General features: G+C 39.7%; 1 protein-coding gene across 11 annotated transcripts in view; it reads left to right on the forward strand.

Moving 5' to 3' along the window:
• Positions 1–17,193, forward strand: part of LOC113505133 (zinc finger CCCH domain-containing protein 13-like) — a 23,145-nt gene continuing 5,952 nt past the window's right edge. For 2 of the 11 annotated variants that reach the window (XM_026887681.1, XM_026887684.1), the window contains exons 1-12: positions 6–296; positions 380–592; positions 756–1,175; positions 1,405–1,515; positions 7,034–7,159; positions 7,778–7,918; positions 8,141–8,633; positions 9,077–9,206; positions 9,631–9,709; positions 12,635–14,123; positions 14,410–14,469; positions 14,551–14,583. In XM_026887681.1, coding sequence (XP_026743482.1) covers positions 264–296; positions 380–592; positions 756–1,175; positions 1,405–1,515; positions 7,034–7,159; positions 7,778–7,918; positions 8,141–8,633; positions 9,077–9,206; positions 9,631–9,709; positions 12,635–14,123; positions 14,410–14,469; positions 14,551–14,583 — 3,328 coding nt within the window. In that variant the 5' untranslated portion in view covers positions 6–263. Of the gene's footprint in view, positions 297–379; positions 593–755; positions 1,176–1,404; positions 1,516–5,797; positions 6,171–7,033; positions 7,160–7,777; positions 7,919–8,140; positions 8,634–9,076; positions 9,207–9,630; positions 9,710–12,634; positions 14,124–14,409; positions 14,470–14,550; positions 14,584–14,668; positions 16,549–17,193 lie in introns of those variants that run through there. The other 9 variants (XM_026887683.1, XM_026887686.1, XM_026887678.1 and 6 more) reach the window with 8 other exon arrangements.

The raw sequence follows: 17,193 nt of genomic DNA on the forward strand, positions 1-17,193 counted from the left end.
CATTACCCGAAGTCGCGAGATTTTCATGTCTTTGGTTTGATCCTTGCCTGCTTGCAACGCCTGGCGCCTGCATATGGCCGGGCATTGATTGATTAGTTGTTTATCAGGGTTTTATCTAAAGCTATACTTGTATTATTTGATGTTTTTCAATTGATTGTTCACTTGTACATTATAAGAGTTGTCGTGCTATCGGCTGTTAACTAGAGCCTAGTATTAGCTATGTTTTGATATTCACCGAGCGATTCTTCAGTAACTCTTTCAAGATGATGCTAACGATTCATGGATTTCCTACGAGTGTATGTTGTTATTTAATATTTTGTTAGGTGTTGTGTATAGATAGCTTAAATACGTGCTAATATGTACTTGTATACTTTTGCAGACTAAGTATCAAGATGTTAAGTTGTTGATAAAAGGGGAGTGCAATATCAGCGACTTCATTCTTGACAATTTGTTGAATGACAACGAAGGCTCCAAGAAAGTGAGGGTAGGCCTGGCTGACAATGCTGAGGGATACAAGGTTATGAAATGTCTCGACGGCTATCGGATTCAGGGGAACCATGTTCTGAAGGTGGTCCCAGTTGGAAAAACCGCTGTAAGTGTTTTGCTGTAATATAAAACAAAATCTTATACCCCTTAGAATTTAAGTGGACATTGCTTAGAAAATTTTTGTATTCATTAAGATCAAGTTCCATAACTAATTATCTTCTAACATCATACAAAATTACTATATTAAATTTAATAATATTTGTTTTCAGCCAGCACCACCGCAACCAAACTCCTATGACCCTAGATCTGGTTACTCAAACACACCCCGCAATGAATTTTCAAACCAATCCAGAAATGACTACATTAGCATAAATCCATCAAATGATTATGTTAATAAGGTACCTCATGGCCACCCTGGGCCTCATAGCCAAGGGGCACCTGTCGCTCCTGTTGGCTCTAGGTACTATAGTTTAGGGGATTCATATGGTCAAGGAACCTCAGGACCTCCTAGAGGACAACATGGGCAACCTAGTGCTCAAGATAGCATGGGAAGACCATCACCATGGGCATCAAGCGGAAATAGCACTAACCAGTGGAGTGATAACCAGCCGATGGCCGCTCAGATACCGCAAAACACATTCAGTTACAATTCTCAGCCTCAAAATGTGAATTCGTCATTTGTCCCACAGGTATGTCTAAATGTATAGATTTCTTTTAGCAAGTCAATTTTGATTAGCTTTCGTTATTTTCATAATTCACAGCATGCTAATTAATATAACTAGGTAGTTGCATGAAATACTCTTAATACACCACATAAGTATTAGAATTTGACAAATATTATAGTTACATGATGCCACAATAGTCTATGAATAGTTATATAGTAAATAAGTATATAGCTTAGATTGTATGGTCGCCCAGCAGCATCAGCCAAACCCTGGTCCATCAAGACCTGATGTCCGAGGCTTCAACCAAGACAGAAGTGCACCGGGCCCAGCAGGGTTCCAACCCAAAAATATGGCACCAGTACCGGTAAGTGTCATTGGAACTAAAAGTAATAAAGTCTATAATCGGCTTTACCTTGGATAATTGGGGGTAATCTAATAATCTTATTAAGATTAGATTTGAGTATAAATAAGACATGCTTAATCATTAATCCTCGATTTAACCAATTAAAATATAAGAATTATGGACAGAAAACAAAAAAATTAATACTCCTGCTGCCAAGGGTTGTAAAGGGCTAAAAAGTATCTCTAGATATTGGGTTTGTCAAGTCCCATAATCGAGGTTTAAGTGTGATAAGACCCTGTAAAAGGGATGTTCAGCCCTTGACCACTAATAAGGGAGAATTTCACACTGCCCTGTTGCCCTTGCAGATATTTCTAATCAGCCTACTACAAGCATTTCGTGTTTGTTATTCAATATTTATCAGTTCGTGTTTCTGAAGTTTTCTTCAGCCATCAGAACTAGTCTGGTGAAGCTGTCAAAACATCTTTTGAGGTTCAATGCATCAGATCCTTTTAGAAAAAAATATTTTATTCCATCTTAATGGCGATTCGACGTCGCTAAAGTAGTTCTAATCTTATTGTGACCTAAAAATCCATGAAGTTACTGAAACAATTTTATTATTTACAAGCAGTTGCCCGCCACTTCGTCCACGTGGTTAGAAGATATAAGTTATGACACCTTGGGTTAGGTACAATATCGCAAATAAATTATAGCTTAAGTTCAGCGCGGATAATGTAGCTTCTCAACAGTGAAAAAATTTTTCAAATCGGACCAGTAGTTTTGAAGCCTATTCATTTATATATATCATTTATGTCAAACAAACAAACAAATCTTTCCTCTTTATAATATTAGTATAGTCAAGATGTTTTCAAGTCACGATTTTTAATCATACGTTAGCTTGTCTTATTTATATTCATATCATGAATATTAATTACAATTATCTTTAAAGTATGCAATTATTTATCGATGCACGATTATTTGGTGTAAAACGTCCGGGAGCTAAGAATTTAACGTTATGATCGAAATATATACAAAAAAAATGTATGTATTATTGTATTAATTCTCGCCTCTGTGACAATTTCCCTTAGCCCATTATTGGGACCATTGTGTCGGGTGACACGGGGGAAAATGTATCGTTGAGTCTAGTGAAGCAGTTTAAGTCTGCTCAGAAATTACAATAACCTCTTTACTTATTGAGGTCGATTATTCCTCAATTTTATATCACAAAGAGATACTCTTTCATTGTTTTTTTTGCCATGCTTAATTCCCGAGCTTAAAATGGGTCTTTTCAAAGCCTTATTCGCTTTGATGCCTATTACCCTACGTATGCAAGCATGTTGTGGTCGCGTGCAAGGCATTACGGGTTGATATTCTCCTTTCAGGGGTGAACAGATCTGTAATCTGTGGTATACAGGCCCTTCTAGCTTTAGAACATGTCAAGGAGTATGTGATCCCGCGATTTTGCGGCTTTTAGTCGGTGAAAGTCCGACATATACTCTGGCTGTGCCCTTGGCTCTGGTTTAACTTCTATCGTATCTTCACCTATAGATGTCTCCTATCAGTTAAATCCCATACCATCAGACCTCAAGTTAAGACCTTCTAAGGCTTATTCAATCTAAGACTTAGAGGCATAACACGTTAGTTAAATTGTGCCAGTAATGTAAATGAAAAGACTTCTTACAGAAAACCTTATTAACACCGGTCGTCTCGTTAATTGCCAATGTTGCATTGCTTACACGAACCCTTATACATATACTAAAAGCAGGAAAAAATCCGTTTGTAAATAAATAATAAATAAATAAATGCGGACAACATCACATACATTGTTCTGAACCCAAAGTAAGTTGCTAAAGCACTTGTGTTATGGAATTCAGATACAACGAAGGTACCACAAACACCCAGACCCGAGACAATGTAGAAATGTGAATTTTTACATTGACCCGACCGGGGCTCGAACCCGGGACCTCAGAGCTAGCGACACCTTGAAACCGGTGCGTACGCTACTCGACCACGGAGGTCGTCAATTTTGTGCGTATCAACGTTTTTGCGTAAAGAATATTAAAATGATCATCGCGTTTCATTTACGCGTTATCAACGTTTGTGCGTAAAGAATATTAAAGTGATCATCGCCCCGGTAACTACTGCTGGTTGGATTTATGTAAAAAATATACACAAAACATACAATTTTCGCAGAAAGTACTAAGCTCATTGAATATGGAAATTATTGAGCCTAGAAAGTCAAGTAAACGATTATATTTAGATCATAAATCGAAACGACTCAAAGCTCCTAGACCGATGACTATCAAAAATTAATAGGATCGATCTTTTTTAATAATCTTCCATCGAAATCTAATGAAATTAAGGCTTCAGTAAATATTAGGTGTGGTAATAAATTGAAAATATATTCTATTTGTGTAAGAGCCAGCGCAAAGTTGGCGGCGTGTTGCGCTACGGATTTCTTGATGTCATTCTAAAATAGATTTTAAAACCAATACTATAGAGTTCGCAAAAGTTTGCCAAACGATAACAATGTTTGTGCGATGCCAATGTTTTGTCTAACAGTAATGCACCTCATGTTGGCAGTATTAAAGTCTGTTTTCGAGTGTCATAAAAAACGCACTCCGTCGACTTAGCACCGGCCCTAAGAGCTAGGTCAGACCGACGAAAGATAAAATGTCTCATTGAATCAAATATCAGTTCCAACTTAGCTTTACATATGCATAGCTGTGTAGTCCTACAGTTTCAATGGACGTACAAATTCGCGTGTTTTTTCTTGTTATACGAAAAAAAGAGTTCCTAGTTTTTCTTATCGTTTGGTTATTTTCCTAATCGGAACGGATGAACATACAACCAAATAGTAAATAGTCCAAAAAGATCCATCCGTTCTTGAGCTATACATGTTTAACTAAAGCGACTTCTTTTAATACGTTTGAGATACAATTTTAATCTGCAGAGTGTAAAAAGTTGTAAGTTAAAGAACATAGTTTTTCCATTCCCAATGCAATAAAAACTATTTTATTGATCGGCTGTACAACATGTACTATTAATTACGCGAATATTTTTTTTAAACCAATTAACTTCCGAGTTTATAGGTTTCTTTATTACTAAACTAGAACCTTATCTTTCGTTTGGTCTGATTCAGCTCACACAACAATAAGTTAAGATATACGATATTACAATACTCACCTTGTTGGTAGACCAACTCCCGTTACCGTTGGAACAAGTCGTACCAGCCCGAACCAAAGCCAAATCCAGCACAGTCATCCAAAAACAATGATAAACCTAATTACCCAACCAAGCCAGTACCCATTGACAGAGACGCGATCAAAGAATTGCGTAAAAGGTTCACAGACGGAAGGCTGTGCGGAAGTGCCCGAAAGAGGATTTTTACCTGGATGAAGTTCGGAAAATCGTTCCAAGAGGCCCTTGCTCTCTGCAAAACTAGACTCAAAGATGTTCCCGAGTACATAGAGCGCAGAAAAGCTATGCAAACGGAACGGATGAAACGTGCTTTTAATAAACCTCCTGAACCCGAAGTACCCAGGCAACCCAGGCAACCTGCTCAATGGAAAGCACCTAAACCTACTACAGGAAACACGAAAATATTCAAAGTCAGTATCATGGACACCAACGGACCGCTGTCCCAAGAACAGGCTGACAGTATACAAAAAACTATTCTGGAACGTATCAACTTGGATGTAAATGAGGATGGTCCCAGATTTTTGGGTTGTTATAACCGATGTGGCGGTCTGCAGCTAACATGCGCGAACATGAAATCTAAAGACTGGCTCATCGAACAAGTTGCTACTATAAAACCCTGGGAGAAAGCTGACCTAGTTGTAGAAGACCAACAGAAAAAGTTGATAGCGACGTCATTTATTCCTGATTCTCAAATAGAAGAGGAACCTTTACTGAATCTTCTTAAAACACAAAATAAAGAAATGAATTTCTCCGAGTGGAGCGTGGTTGGTAGGAAACCGGAACTCAGCGGACAAATGGTCACATTCTCATTCGATGAAGAATCATTGAAACCACTGTTTGATAGGAAATTCTATTTGTTCCTTGGTTTAGGGAAAATACAAATCCGAATGAAAAAGAAGAATTCAGAAAAAGGCAATCCTATACAATTGCCAGATACGAAAAAGGTGAAACAAGAAATAAATACACAAGTTTATAAGTCTGAGCCTGGGAACTCTAAAGGGCCCGCTAAAAAGAAATCTAAAAAGAAGAAATCCAAAGGCGGACGTCAGAAGCCGACTGCTCGCAGCCAAAATCGGCCAAGCAGAAAGACCTACCAACAAAATTAATTCACGCTCATCCTCATACTCTTTTAATTACGTTAGTTATTAAGTCACATATCTCTTATCAATTCATTTTTCCTTTCAAACTAATACAACTAGTAATTGAAATGTTCACGACCTATTCGATAATAACTTATACGCTGATGCATTTAGGAAAGGAGAAAAAAAAACAAAACAAGATGTTTCCTAAAAAATCTTAGATTAGGTTACTTAACAACTTTATTATTCTAGTATCAGCAGATAAAAAGCATTCTTTCTTTACTATAAGATGAATTTGTTAACTATAAACATATTTTATTACTTTTAAATGTATACTGTTCTGAGTCTTGTCTGGAATAGAGCAATTTGTTACGTAACTCGAAGAAGATAAATCTAAAGGTGAGTCAGAATAATAACCTAATTCTCCATTTTTCCCATTTTATACATAACTTTGGTCTGTATGGATAAGTGTAGTTTATATTCGTTGAGAGATAAATTGGTATCTTACAGGTCTCTAGAGCAGTTAAAGACAGTCAGATCTCAGTATATACCTCTGAGATTTGGGATAAAAAGAGCTATTCAAAGCCGCACTTATATATAGAATCTCTGGGTTTATCGTCTCCCTCTGACCACACCGATCTGAACTGTCTCGTCAACATTCATGTCATACCTCTACCTGTTCGGAAGCGTGACAGCCTACTACAAGACGTAGAACGTCTTTTGTCTTCCACAACTACAATTATATTACTTTAGGACGTGGCGGTTGGCTGGTCGTTGTAGGTCCTAGTGAACAGGAGACTTGTCCCAATATGAAGACACAGAAGTATGCCGTAGCATTCGAAGTTCACCTACTATCGGTTGCAATCCCCCTTACATAGGGGAATTAGCATTAATCACCTCTCTAATATGATTTTGTAATGTTTTTTGTACATTTCTGGCAAACGCGTAGTCTGAAAACCAGTCTTACCAAAAGGTATGGTGTTGCCTTGGTAACTGGCTTCAAGAGGTCAGACAGGCAGTCGTTTGTCCTAAATATTGGTACTGGTACATAAGGACCTGAACCCGACCCCAAATATTAAAAATAACATCTAAGAGTTTAATGAATCCATTGGCGCAGGGAAGCACTAAGGCGCCTTTCATACTGCCGTAAGCATCTGCATAAAGGTGTTTCATGTAGACATCGTAGTTATATCAGACCCTGATGCCTCGGCAACGATACTAGTACTTACAAACACTTGTTACGTACTCATTTTGTTCATCAGCCGACAAGACCGACAGATTCCCGGTCCCGCGCTCTTAGAAGCATCGAGACGGTCGAGATGGGCGGAGGTCACCCCCCGGACCACGGCCGTTATCCCGGCAACCAGCCGTTCCAGCAAGACAAACCGGTACACATTTTAAATAGTTAATTCAACTCGTCTTCGCACACGGCAGCATTTGTGAAAGACCCTTTTGTAAATGAACAATGTCGTTGTGTATACAGCTTTCATTTTTGTGTCTGTCACACATATTAACGCTTTAATAATAAACATTCGCTATCAATTGCATGCACATGTAGTGAAGCGCACATTAATGAGTTAAAATGACTTTGACTTACGGCTTCAACATATCTATGCAGTCAGATCAATGCTTGAAACTTCTCTATAATATGTATGTTTTATAGAATAGGTGAGTCGCATCCCCGCAAACCCGGTCTTTACCCACCATTAGGTATTTACAGGCTGGTTTTATCATTAATATGCACTTACTCTAAGCGCAGACTTGAACTGCTTCACAAGACCAAATACGACTTATTCTACCTACACTGAATAATTAGATGCAGATGCGGACTATTGGTTTTTTCTTTTATGATGAAACTATAGATAACAAAAGATGACCAGATGATGGTGCCTTGCTTCATATTTCATGCATACCACGCCTAAAAAAAGCTTTCATACAAACAAAATTATTGATGGCGGTCTTGTCCGATAATAAACATGATAAGCCAATAAATACGATTGTTTTAGTTGACTATCAAGAAGGACAACTTCCAGGGACCGACGGTGTACAATATCAACAATCCGGGTCATACCGGTATTCACCCGGGCGACGTCGGCCGCTCGCCGCCCTACCAGTCCCAAGCTACGCCGTCACCGTGGCAATCTCAGGTACGTGAATATAAAACCGGTTTATGATTTCAAGAGATGATGTGGCAGACAGAGACACAAGTGATCTAAATAGCTTTTAAAAAATAAGGCTTGGGAGATCTTTGCCCAAAATAATACAGAGCTTGAACCATTTATTGCTAAATACTCAAATCAATCAATATTGTTACAGAAAATCAATATGTTAATAAATAAATAATAAATTTAAATTATCCATCCTTGTAGGGACAGCAACCAAAACAACAATTTCCAAAATCAAGCCCATTGCCTTACGACAAACAATATGACGATAGAAAATACATAGATTCAGACAATAGGGACCCCAAGATGCAGGGACCAAGAAGTGACCCAGCCCCAGATAGGGCTTATAAGGATTATGACAAACGACGCGGGTTTTCACCAAGAAGGTCGCCTCATAGAAGGCGTGGATCAGCTGACAGGAGAATTTCCCCTTCGGGTAGGAGACTATCCCCGTCAAGAGTTTCTCCGGCTAGACGGGGTTCTCCGCCTGGAAAGCGAGTATCCCCACTTGGGAGAAGAGTATCCCCACCGGGGAGGCGAGTTTCCCCGCCTGGGCGACGGGTTTCCCCGCCAGGCAGGAGAGTTTCCCCGTCGGCGAGACGAGTTTCGCCAAATGGCAGAAGAATTATGTCTCCTGGAAGAAGAATCTCACCATCAGGTCGACGGCCGGTGTCTCCCAGAAGGAGAGGATCCCCTGGTAAGTTGTTTTACACTTTTGAGTCAATTTTTTCTACTCTGATGGAATCTTTTGTGCCGATTCTTCTCCCGCAGCAACAGGACATAAGAAGCGATGAAGTGTAGACGCATCTACCTTTTGTATTCTCATCAAGACTAAGTCTTATAGTTGTCGATCGACCGTAGTTCCAACTAGCGCTAGTTTTGGATTCCAGATTACCGACTCGATCTCAATTATTATAAAACAGAGTTCTACATACGGGTACTTACCATATGCCTACTTATCTTTATGAGTCAAGCCCGCCATCATTGCAACTCCTGTAAACAAGGATCGACAATGACAGCACTTCAGCTCGGTGTGTTCCAAGAATATGATTTACTGTTTTGGAACGCGCATCGAATTTATTAACTGTAGTAATCTAAGATTACATTAGGAGCTGCGATTAATTTCTGTATCTTTAACAGACAGGCGTATGCAGGGTAACCACCCGGGTCGTCGGCCCTCGCCACACAAGCGCATGTCCCCTAACAGACGTCTCGTGTCCCCGAGAACCTCGCCCGGCCGCCGCAACTCGCCGCACAGGCAGCCTGCCAGGTTGGTTTATCCCTACTAATATTATAAATGTGAATGTGGATATATTATGTTTGTTATCTTTCGCGCGAATACGCGACAGTCATGCAACTTTGTGCCCATATTCTTGTAGATATTAGAAGATAGGAAGAAAGAAAGAAAGATCAATTTATTTGTTAGAAAACAGTACATTAAAAAAGTAAAATAGGATACTTTCTGTCATCATCGGCCTAGCCTTTTCCAACTATGTTGGGGTCGGCTTCCAGTCTAACCGGTTTCAGCTAAGTACCAATGTTTTACAAGGACCGACTGCCTATCTGACCTCCTTAACCCAGCTACCCAGGCAACACGATACCCCTTGGTTAGACTGGTTGTCAGATTTTAAAACATATTATGACCTCATTATTTTATCTAGTACCTGGGTACTAATATAGCAATTTTCTGTAAGGTACTCGCCAGAACACTCGGACAAGTACGGTCAAGATAAGCTGAAGCACGTTCGTCCTGCCTACGAGCCCTCAGCACATGTAAGTACCCCTTTACTTTATCAACGAGTTAAACATTACTCACGACTTACTTAAAAGAGATGTGAAAATGCTTCTTATGTGTTTTTAATTAAGGTTGACATTTAGTTGATATGTTACCGGCAAACCTCTTGAAAGCTAAAATATGGAATGCAACTGTGCTGCCGTGTCAGCTCATACGTAATGATGGGTCCGAAACTAGTCGGGCTATCCCGATAAATACGCGTGACTAAATCGTTGCATTTTTTAAGTACGTATCATTCATCCATCGCAGTCGCATCAGCTCATGTTTACCAACTCCGGTTGGAAAACACTTTGAAACTAGCACACCAATTCTAAAAAATAAAAGATAGTGATAAAAAGCTTTCACTACATCGAAGTCAATTTAATTATAGATGAAGTTGTTTCTCTGTTGCTACTGATTTTGCTATGCAGAAAGCAAGAGGTGACTCAAGTTGTTTGCCGGTTGCCATTCGAAATCAATCAAGTTTCGATTTTATTTTAGATTTTGTTCCTCAGTTTTTACTTTAGCAAAGTGAAAAGTTTATTTATCTGAAATATGAACGTGTGTATTAGTGACATGTAAAGCTAACCGAAATTAGTAAAAAATAACGTCTTTTATTGAGTTGGGCATCAACAGGATGCAAAAATATTGCTATACCTAGACTAAGAACTATTTGTGTCATGTTTATGGCATATGAAAAAGACTTTCATTTTATTATGCACGAAAATGAAGCAACTTGAAATGTGAAGCAAGAGATAAAAATCAAAATCCAATCCACTCCTGGATTCCAACAGCAGCAGAAAGAATTTTAATATTCTAGGAGACCTTCTAGAAAACTCTAACTCCAACTCCAGACTGTATTCAGTTTCTGCGTCTTAGTTCGGAAATCTGTGAAGAAATGTGTGGGGAAATGAATGCATTCTATACTCTCTCTTTCTCAATTGTATACACCTTGACAAGTGCCAGAGGGGTTTCATTGATAACGACATAATCTTAAGCCATACTAAAGCGGTATTTCTCGTTAAACCTTGGCTCTCTGAATAAGCTGTCCAGCAAGTCGAGACCGGCACGCGAGGAAATGCACAACACCACCGACGATGCTATCACATTGGCTGAGTACTACCCGTCGTCTTATCGCATGGTTGATGTAAAACCTGGTGTTAGAGATTAAGCTACCAAGCCTTGCAAGTCTTTAAAACACCCGTGTAAAAAAATCTGATGTGCCATCGTGTTTCTCAGGATATTTTTCTTAGCCCATTTCAGCATATGATTGCTACTGCTTTAATAATATACAGTTCAAATAAACTGATCGAAAACCTAGATGGAGTTTGAAACAGCTGACATTATAGGTAGCAGAGAGATCAGAGGGCCTACGCAATGTTGTATCGCACTGCAATAGGAATTTATGAATTAGATTAATCTTGAATCAACCCTACATAATTACAGTATTTGACAAAAAAAAATAGCTACAAGGTGCCGAGCGGTAATGTTGTGAATTTGTCAGTCTTAAACATTAGCGATTTGTCAGCGTGAGATTCCTCGTAAATGAGTATTGAGGTCCAGATGCTATGAATTAAAAATATTACGACGGTGTTGCCATTGCCAGAACTTAAAAGAGAAAGAGACAGAAGAAGCTGTTTAGTGAAAATAAAAGAAACATAGCTTAGAAGGAAGCTCACGTAGTTTGAATAACTTTTCAAGTTTTGATTCTCAAGATATTATTGACTTCCGTCATGTTTTTACTGCTGCATGCAAAAAGACGAACTGTATCTAAGAGAGATCGAGGTAGAAATGGCTTCACTAGTAGACCTCTTGTTTCTTATTTCATGGTTGATAAAACCTGGTGTCAGAGTTTGGGCTACCAGTAGGGGCCTTTCGTGGCTCAAAATACCCTAGAAATATGGTGTGCTGGTTTCCTCAAGATATTTTTTTCCCTCGTTTGAGCTGGTGGATTCACTTTGGCTCTTTCACTTTAAAAAGACGATGGTGCATACCGGAATTTGAACACGACCTTTGCAATCCAATGGAATACTAGGTTATTACTGATTGTCTTCATTGAAGAATCCTTGGAGAGTCAATTGCAGTGAACGATTGTACCATCGAATTACCGCAGTTTTTGGATAAAATATATATTTGAAATATGATGAGAACATTGATGCAAAGACGAAAATATCTTTTGAGCAAGGTTACTTGTCTCTGTTAGTGCAAGGTATAAGCACAAATTATATGAGGTTATCATTCATTTGCGATTTCTTTAACTGATCTCTGGGATACAGTATAAGAAACCTAACTAAGTAGCTTACGCTGAAATGAATCTATTTACTGAATAAGAAAGAATATATAATTTGAAATTACGGAAATCATAATTTTTCGCATTGCTATTGCATGAAAATTTATGATAACATAAATCATAATTTGTCACACTAGACGAAAAAGAAACTAAAGTGGTTACAAGTGGAAGCAATTAGTATATAATTGAATACATGTGTAAAAATAGATATCTATTACTTATGTCACAACGGAAAAAGCCTATGACAACCTGAAATAATTGTTTTCATAGGAAATATATATGTGAGGCCTTGTTGGCGTAATATACGAAAATTTCTTATTAAAAATGTACTTGTACGATGTTTCCAAAGACCCATCGTGTGTGAACAAAAGAATAAAATGCTGGAGTTTTAGATTGTGGTTTTTGTCGGCGGTCTTCAAAGAAAAAAATTCAATCAAAAATTTTTTTTGGAGTTTTTCAAAAACTTTGAACCATTTCAAAAGTTCCTCCGGGCAGATATCTACAAAAGAACGACCTCAATAGTCCTATTTGAATCTTTTTTTTTTTGTATAAATGTATATTTGCACGCTTAGTAATATTGTATTCATAGTTGTCTATCTATCTCCGATTTTGCAAACTAACTTTCAATTTCCAGGCACAAATCCAAGCTAAGTACTCGGGTGGTTACCGCCCAAACGTCCACGAGAGTGTTCAGTATCCCATGCAAGGGGTAAGACAGGTTGAGCAGAGGAGTTCTCCTTGGCAGAGGGAGGCGGACGATGCGCCGAGCTCCATGAAGCAAGAAGATGACAGGCCAAGGATGCCGATAGGAAGACGTCAAATGTCTGACCTACCAGTTGACACGCCCCGCAACCACTCGCCGCCAAGAAAATCTCGCTCGCCTCTACGTCACGACAGGGGCTCATACAGGGACAATTACAAGAGGATTTCTCCGTCGACGCATTCATCGCGCTCTCCGAGCCGCTCTTGGGCAGTGGAGAAACGCCGCAGCCCGGAGATCCGCGACGCCCCGCCGCCGCCCAGCTGGCCTGAACAAAACCTACGTGACAACGACTACTCAAGGCCAAGTCGCTCCAATTTTCCTGATCGAGATCAAAATATTAAAGACAAAAATGTACCAGTTTGGGAAAGGCCGATCGAAAAAGATATGGACCCTCGCGTCAGACGTATTGAAAACCATGAACGAAGATCATTCAACGATGAGAAGATTCGTGCTGCTAAAGTGTTGGCCGAACGAGATCTATTGCCGCATCCAAGTCATTTAGATAAACAGCGGGAACCCAAGTTTGCTACGCGGGAGTATCCGGATACCGAGCGTCGTGACAACTACCGGCGACGTGACGAATCGCCTGATCGCAAAATTAACTTACACAGAGAAGACTACGAATCAGCTCGAAGACCACGAGACCATGAGGAACGACAGCATCTCGACGATATGCGTCGCAGAAGAGAACCATCACCCCGCCACGACAGCAGGAAAGATGACATCCCTAATCCGAACATGGATAAAGACTTCGAAGACATCTACAACAGAGCTTTGCAGTTCAAAAAGAAGGCGGAAGAGTTACGCAGATTAGGTTCCAAAAAGAGGGACGACTTTTTAGAGGATGAAGTTAGCAGAAGCCATCATAGCGAGAGGGAACGCGAAGATAATAGATCTCAGCGTTACGATGATCGTCACAGGTATCCTGAAGATGATCAACTGCGGCAGCGTGAAGATCGGCGTGACGTCAGACCTCGTCTCGAGCCGCGCTCGGACGACGCACAACGACGCGACTTCAGGCGCGAGGATGGTCCACAACCCAGCGATAGAGACCGGAACGCACGCCTCAACATTAGAGCCAAACGAGAGAAAGCCGTCGAAGAAATCACCAGCAAAATAATCAACAGATATGAATACTACAGGAATATGAAGGGCGAGCAAAAGACCCGCGTTCAAGAGGAACTTTCTCTTGCGATCGGGCGCATTATACACGACATGTTCGGTGATAATGATGTATCCTTCATAGAGATCATTATCAAGTATCAAGCAAAGTACAGAGAAAAAGATGAGCAGAAAATATTGCAAGATGTTATGGCTTCACTGCCCAGCCAATTCAGAAGTATTAAACGAAAGGCTTCAGGTAAGTCTCAGAAAGTGATGTATCAATTTAGGCATTTTAAACCCTTTAAAACCTAGAAATTAAGCGTTTCTAGCCGGTATTACAAACGTTACATAAAATTAACTGTTAATTAATTAGTTTATTTCGGAATAAAACTTTAAATCGGTATTCTCATACGCTAGTTTTATAACTAGCTGTTTATATATAACCATAAATTCAAAAACAATATTTAACTTTTAACTAGTAGTTACTGTGTGAAGCTAAAGATTCAGAATAAACTATACTAATAAGCATAATATTTTCATAGAACCTACGGAGACCCTTAGCAAGACCGCGAGGCGTTCTCAAAGCCCCCAGTTAAAACAAGGTAGGTTAACAACAACATATCTAAATTGTACGCCAATCACATGATTAAAAATACAAGTGCCTACTTCTCCCATCTTTTCAGAACCCGCTCCGCGACCAAAATTGAGCGACTCCAGTAAGTCCATAATCGAATCATTTGCTCGTCATGTTTTCATAACAACTTTTTCCAGAGTTTCCAATTGTGTTTTAAAATCTTACAGACTGGACTTTGAATATAATGCCGCCGGAGGTGGTATCTTTGCCGATTGTCGAGGTTCCGCCAGGTATCCCACAGCCGCTGCCGGGCATGCCGCCGCCCATGCAGCACGCCATGCCGGGCCCCATGCCGCCCCTCATGAACCCAGCCATGGTGCCCATGATGGTGCCCGCGCCCTACATGCACCCATACGAGGCCATGCCGCAGCCCTTGTTCGCCCCCGAGCCAGTCAATTTCCAGCAGCCGTTCCCCGAAAAACCCGACACTGAAGAATGCTACAAGCTCTACTTGTGTAAAGACGATTTCAATCAGATTACAGATGTCCAAGCAGACCTCCTCAAGGACTTCATTATTACTAGAATGTTCTCCGAGACCGCGCAGTCGCAGGGGTGGGCGCCAGACTTCACCCTCAAAGGTTTGCAGAGCCAGCACAGGTATGAGTTGCTTACCAAAGACGACAGTTCCAGAGACTGGCTCGTCAACTTAGATTTTAGTGAGTTCACACATTTCAACGTGTTGGTGTACACGAAGGAAGAGTTGTGGTACGAGCGGGCTGCCATCTGGTTGCCTGGACACTCTAAGATAGCCAGGTCCAACCGCAGCTTGGTTGGCCCTCTGATCAATCTGAAGCTACAAAATCGCCAAGTGGACGGTATCAATATTGAAAAGTGGAAGTTCGTTAAAAAAATTGTTACTCGAAAAGGAACTAGATTGTATGTCGACATGCCGCCGTCTTCCGCGCGAACACTTGAAAAGCAAAAAATTATGCTGAGTTATGATCTGCAAAAAGTGAATGTGTTTCTGAAGGCTGTCGCTGTTGACAAGGACGCCTTCGATGCCGGTTTGAAGGAGCCCTCGGTGGAAGACCCCAACGAGATCGCAGCAGCGATACACAACTCACCGATGCCTGCTCTGACTTACGACCCGGCCATGGTTAAAATCACTCTATCCGGCTGCAAAACTCTAACACTTACGCATGCACGTAAGATCAAGGAAGTTATAAGTTACCATTTATTTAAATATCTGAAAAACGACGGCACTTCCAGGACCGACTTTTTGAAGTATGGTTTCTATCCGCCAAACTATTTTGGAATAATACCAGAAAACGACGAATCTAAAAAATGGTTATACACTCAAAACTTTGGTAAAATTAATCGTCTCTCCATAGTTGTTCTGGGCGGTGACGAGAATAACATTCCTTACTTTAGAATGTCGGTTACCGTTCCGAACAAGACTCAGGCGGTTCAAACACATCTGTTGTTAATCACGGAGAGGCTGAAAGCAAGCAATCAGGGAGTAAAGGGCATCAACTTCAACCTATGGAAGCCTATTAAAATTGTGCCCGAGTGGAAGAAGTGTAGGTACGAAGTAGATATAGATATAGACTCTTTGGAAACGCTGTCCAAAATGAAGTATCAGTTAGATTTCGTCGATCATTTGACGACGCATACGGTGTATTTTAAGTCTGAGCATTCCGAGGCAAAACTGGAAGAGATTCTGTCTAAGTATAAGTCTGAGATGACTGATAGCTATGACGTGGCTAACATGGAACTGGACACCGATTCTGATGAGGACATCATTTGTTTAGATTAAGTTTGGTCGAAGTTTGTTTTAGTTTTTTTCGTTTATTCGTACTTGAGTTATGTCTTTCGTATGTATTATTATATATAGGTTGGTTTTTGTGTATCTTTAATTGTATTTAAAGGAGTTTAAATATTTGAGTCACAATTAAACTAAGTTTGTGGAGCTGTATGGACTTTCTGGGTGCTCGCTGATGTTTGATAAAATTGCGAACGCTTGCTGTAGCGTAGAATGAGTAGCGTTGGGTTAACATGTAAACATGCCTTAAGGATAAGCTATTGATGACATGATCAAATTTTATTTTAAAAATAACATGAAAGTATAGCAGTCGGTTCTCCAAACATTAATAAATATTTCTGTCGCCAGTTCTAATAAATATATATTTAATATGTTTTTTGTCGTTAGGATTAGCACGTCACGTCAAATGTCAAGAGAATCTTTTGAAGACCGTTTAGTTGTTATAGATTTGTTGTTTTATTAACTTGTAAGTTATTCTAATATTTTGTTTCTATCTCCATTCATATTGTATTCAAATATAGATAAGTACTTAAATATATTTCATATAATATGAAATATTTATTACTGCAATTTTAAGATTAAAACCTTTCGATTCTTGTGTACTAATGATATGAAGAAATAAATGTCTATAAAAATATTGTTTCTGTTTTTTTGTTAAACGATTCGAACACTAAAGTTTAATGAAACATTTGTAAATAGTTTATTATCCAAGGTATGCGCTGTACGTTCCCATTTTAAGGCCTCTCTAGTTTTGATCTGTGCTGACTGATTCCAGCGCCGGCAACTTGTGTCGCAAGAAACCAGCAAGCTACGCGGGCTTTAATATAGAGCCCAAGCGTTTAAGCCGACTCAGGTGAACTCTTTGTTGCCTTTTTGAAGTTCAGATACAGGACCCTGTTTATTTGTAAAACGCACACAACATTCGAAAAG

The sequence above is a fragment of the Trichoplusia ni genome, chromosome 24 (assembly GCF_003590095.1).
Source record: "Trichoplusia ni isolate ovarian cell line Hi5 chromosome 24, tn1, whole genome shotgun sequence".
Taxonomy (NCBI): domain Eukaryota; kingdom Metazoa; phylum Arthropoda; class Insecta; order Lepidoptera; family Noctuidae; genus Trichoplusia; species Trichoplusia ni.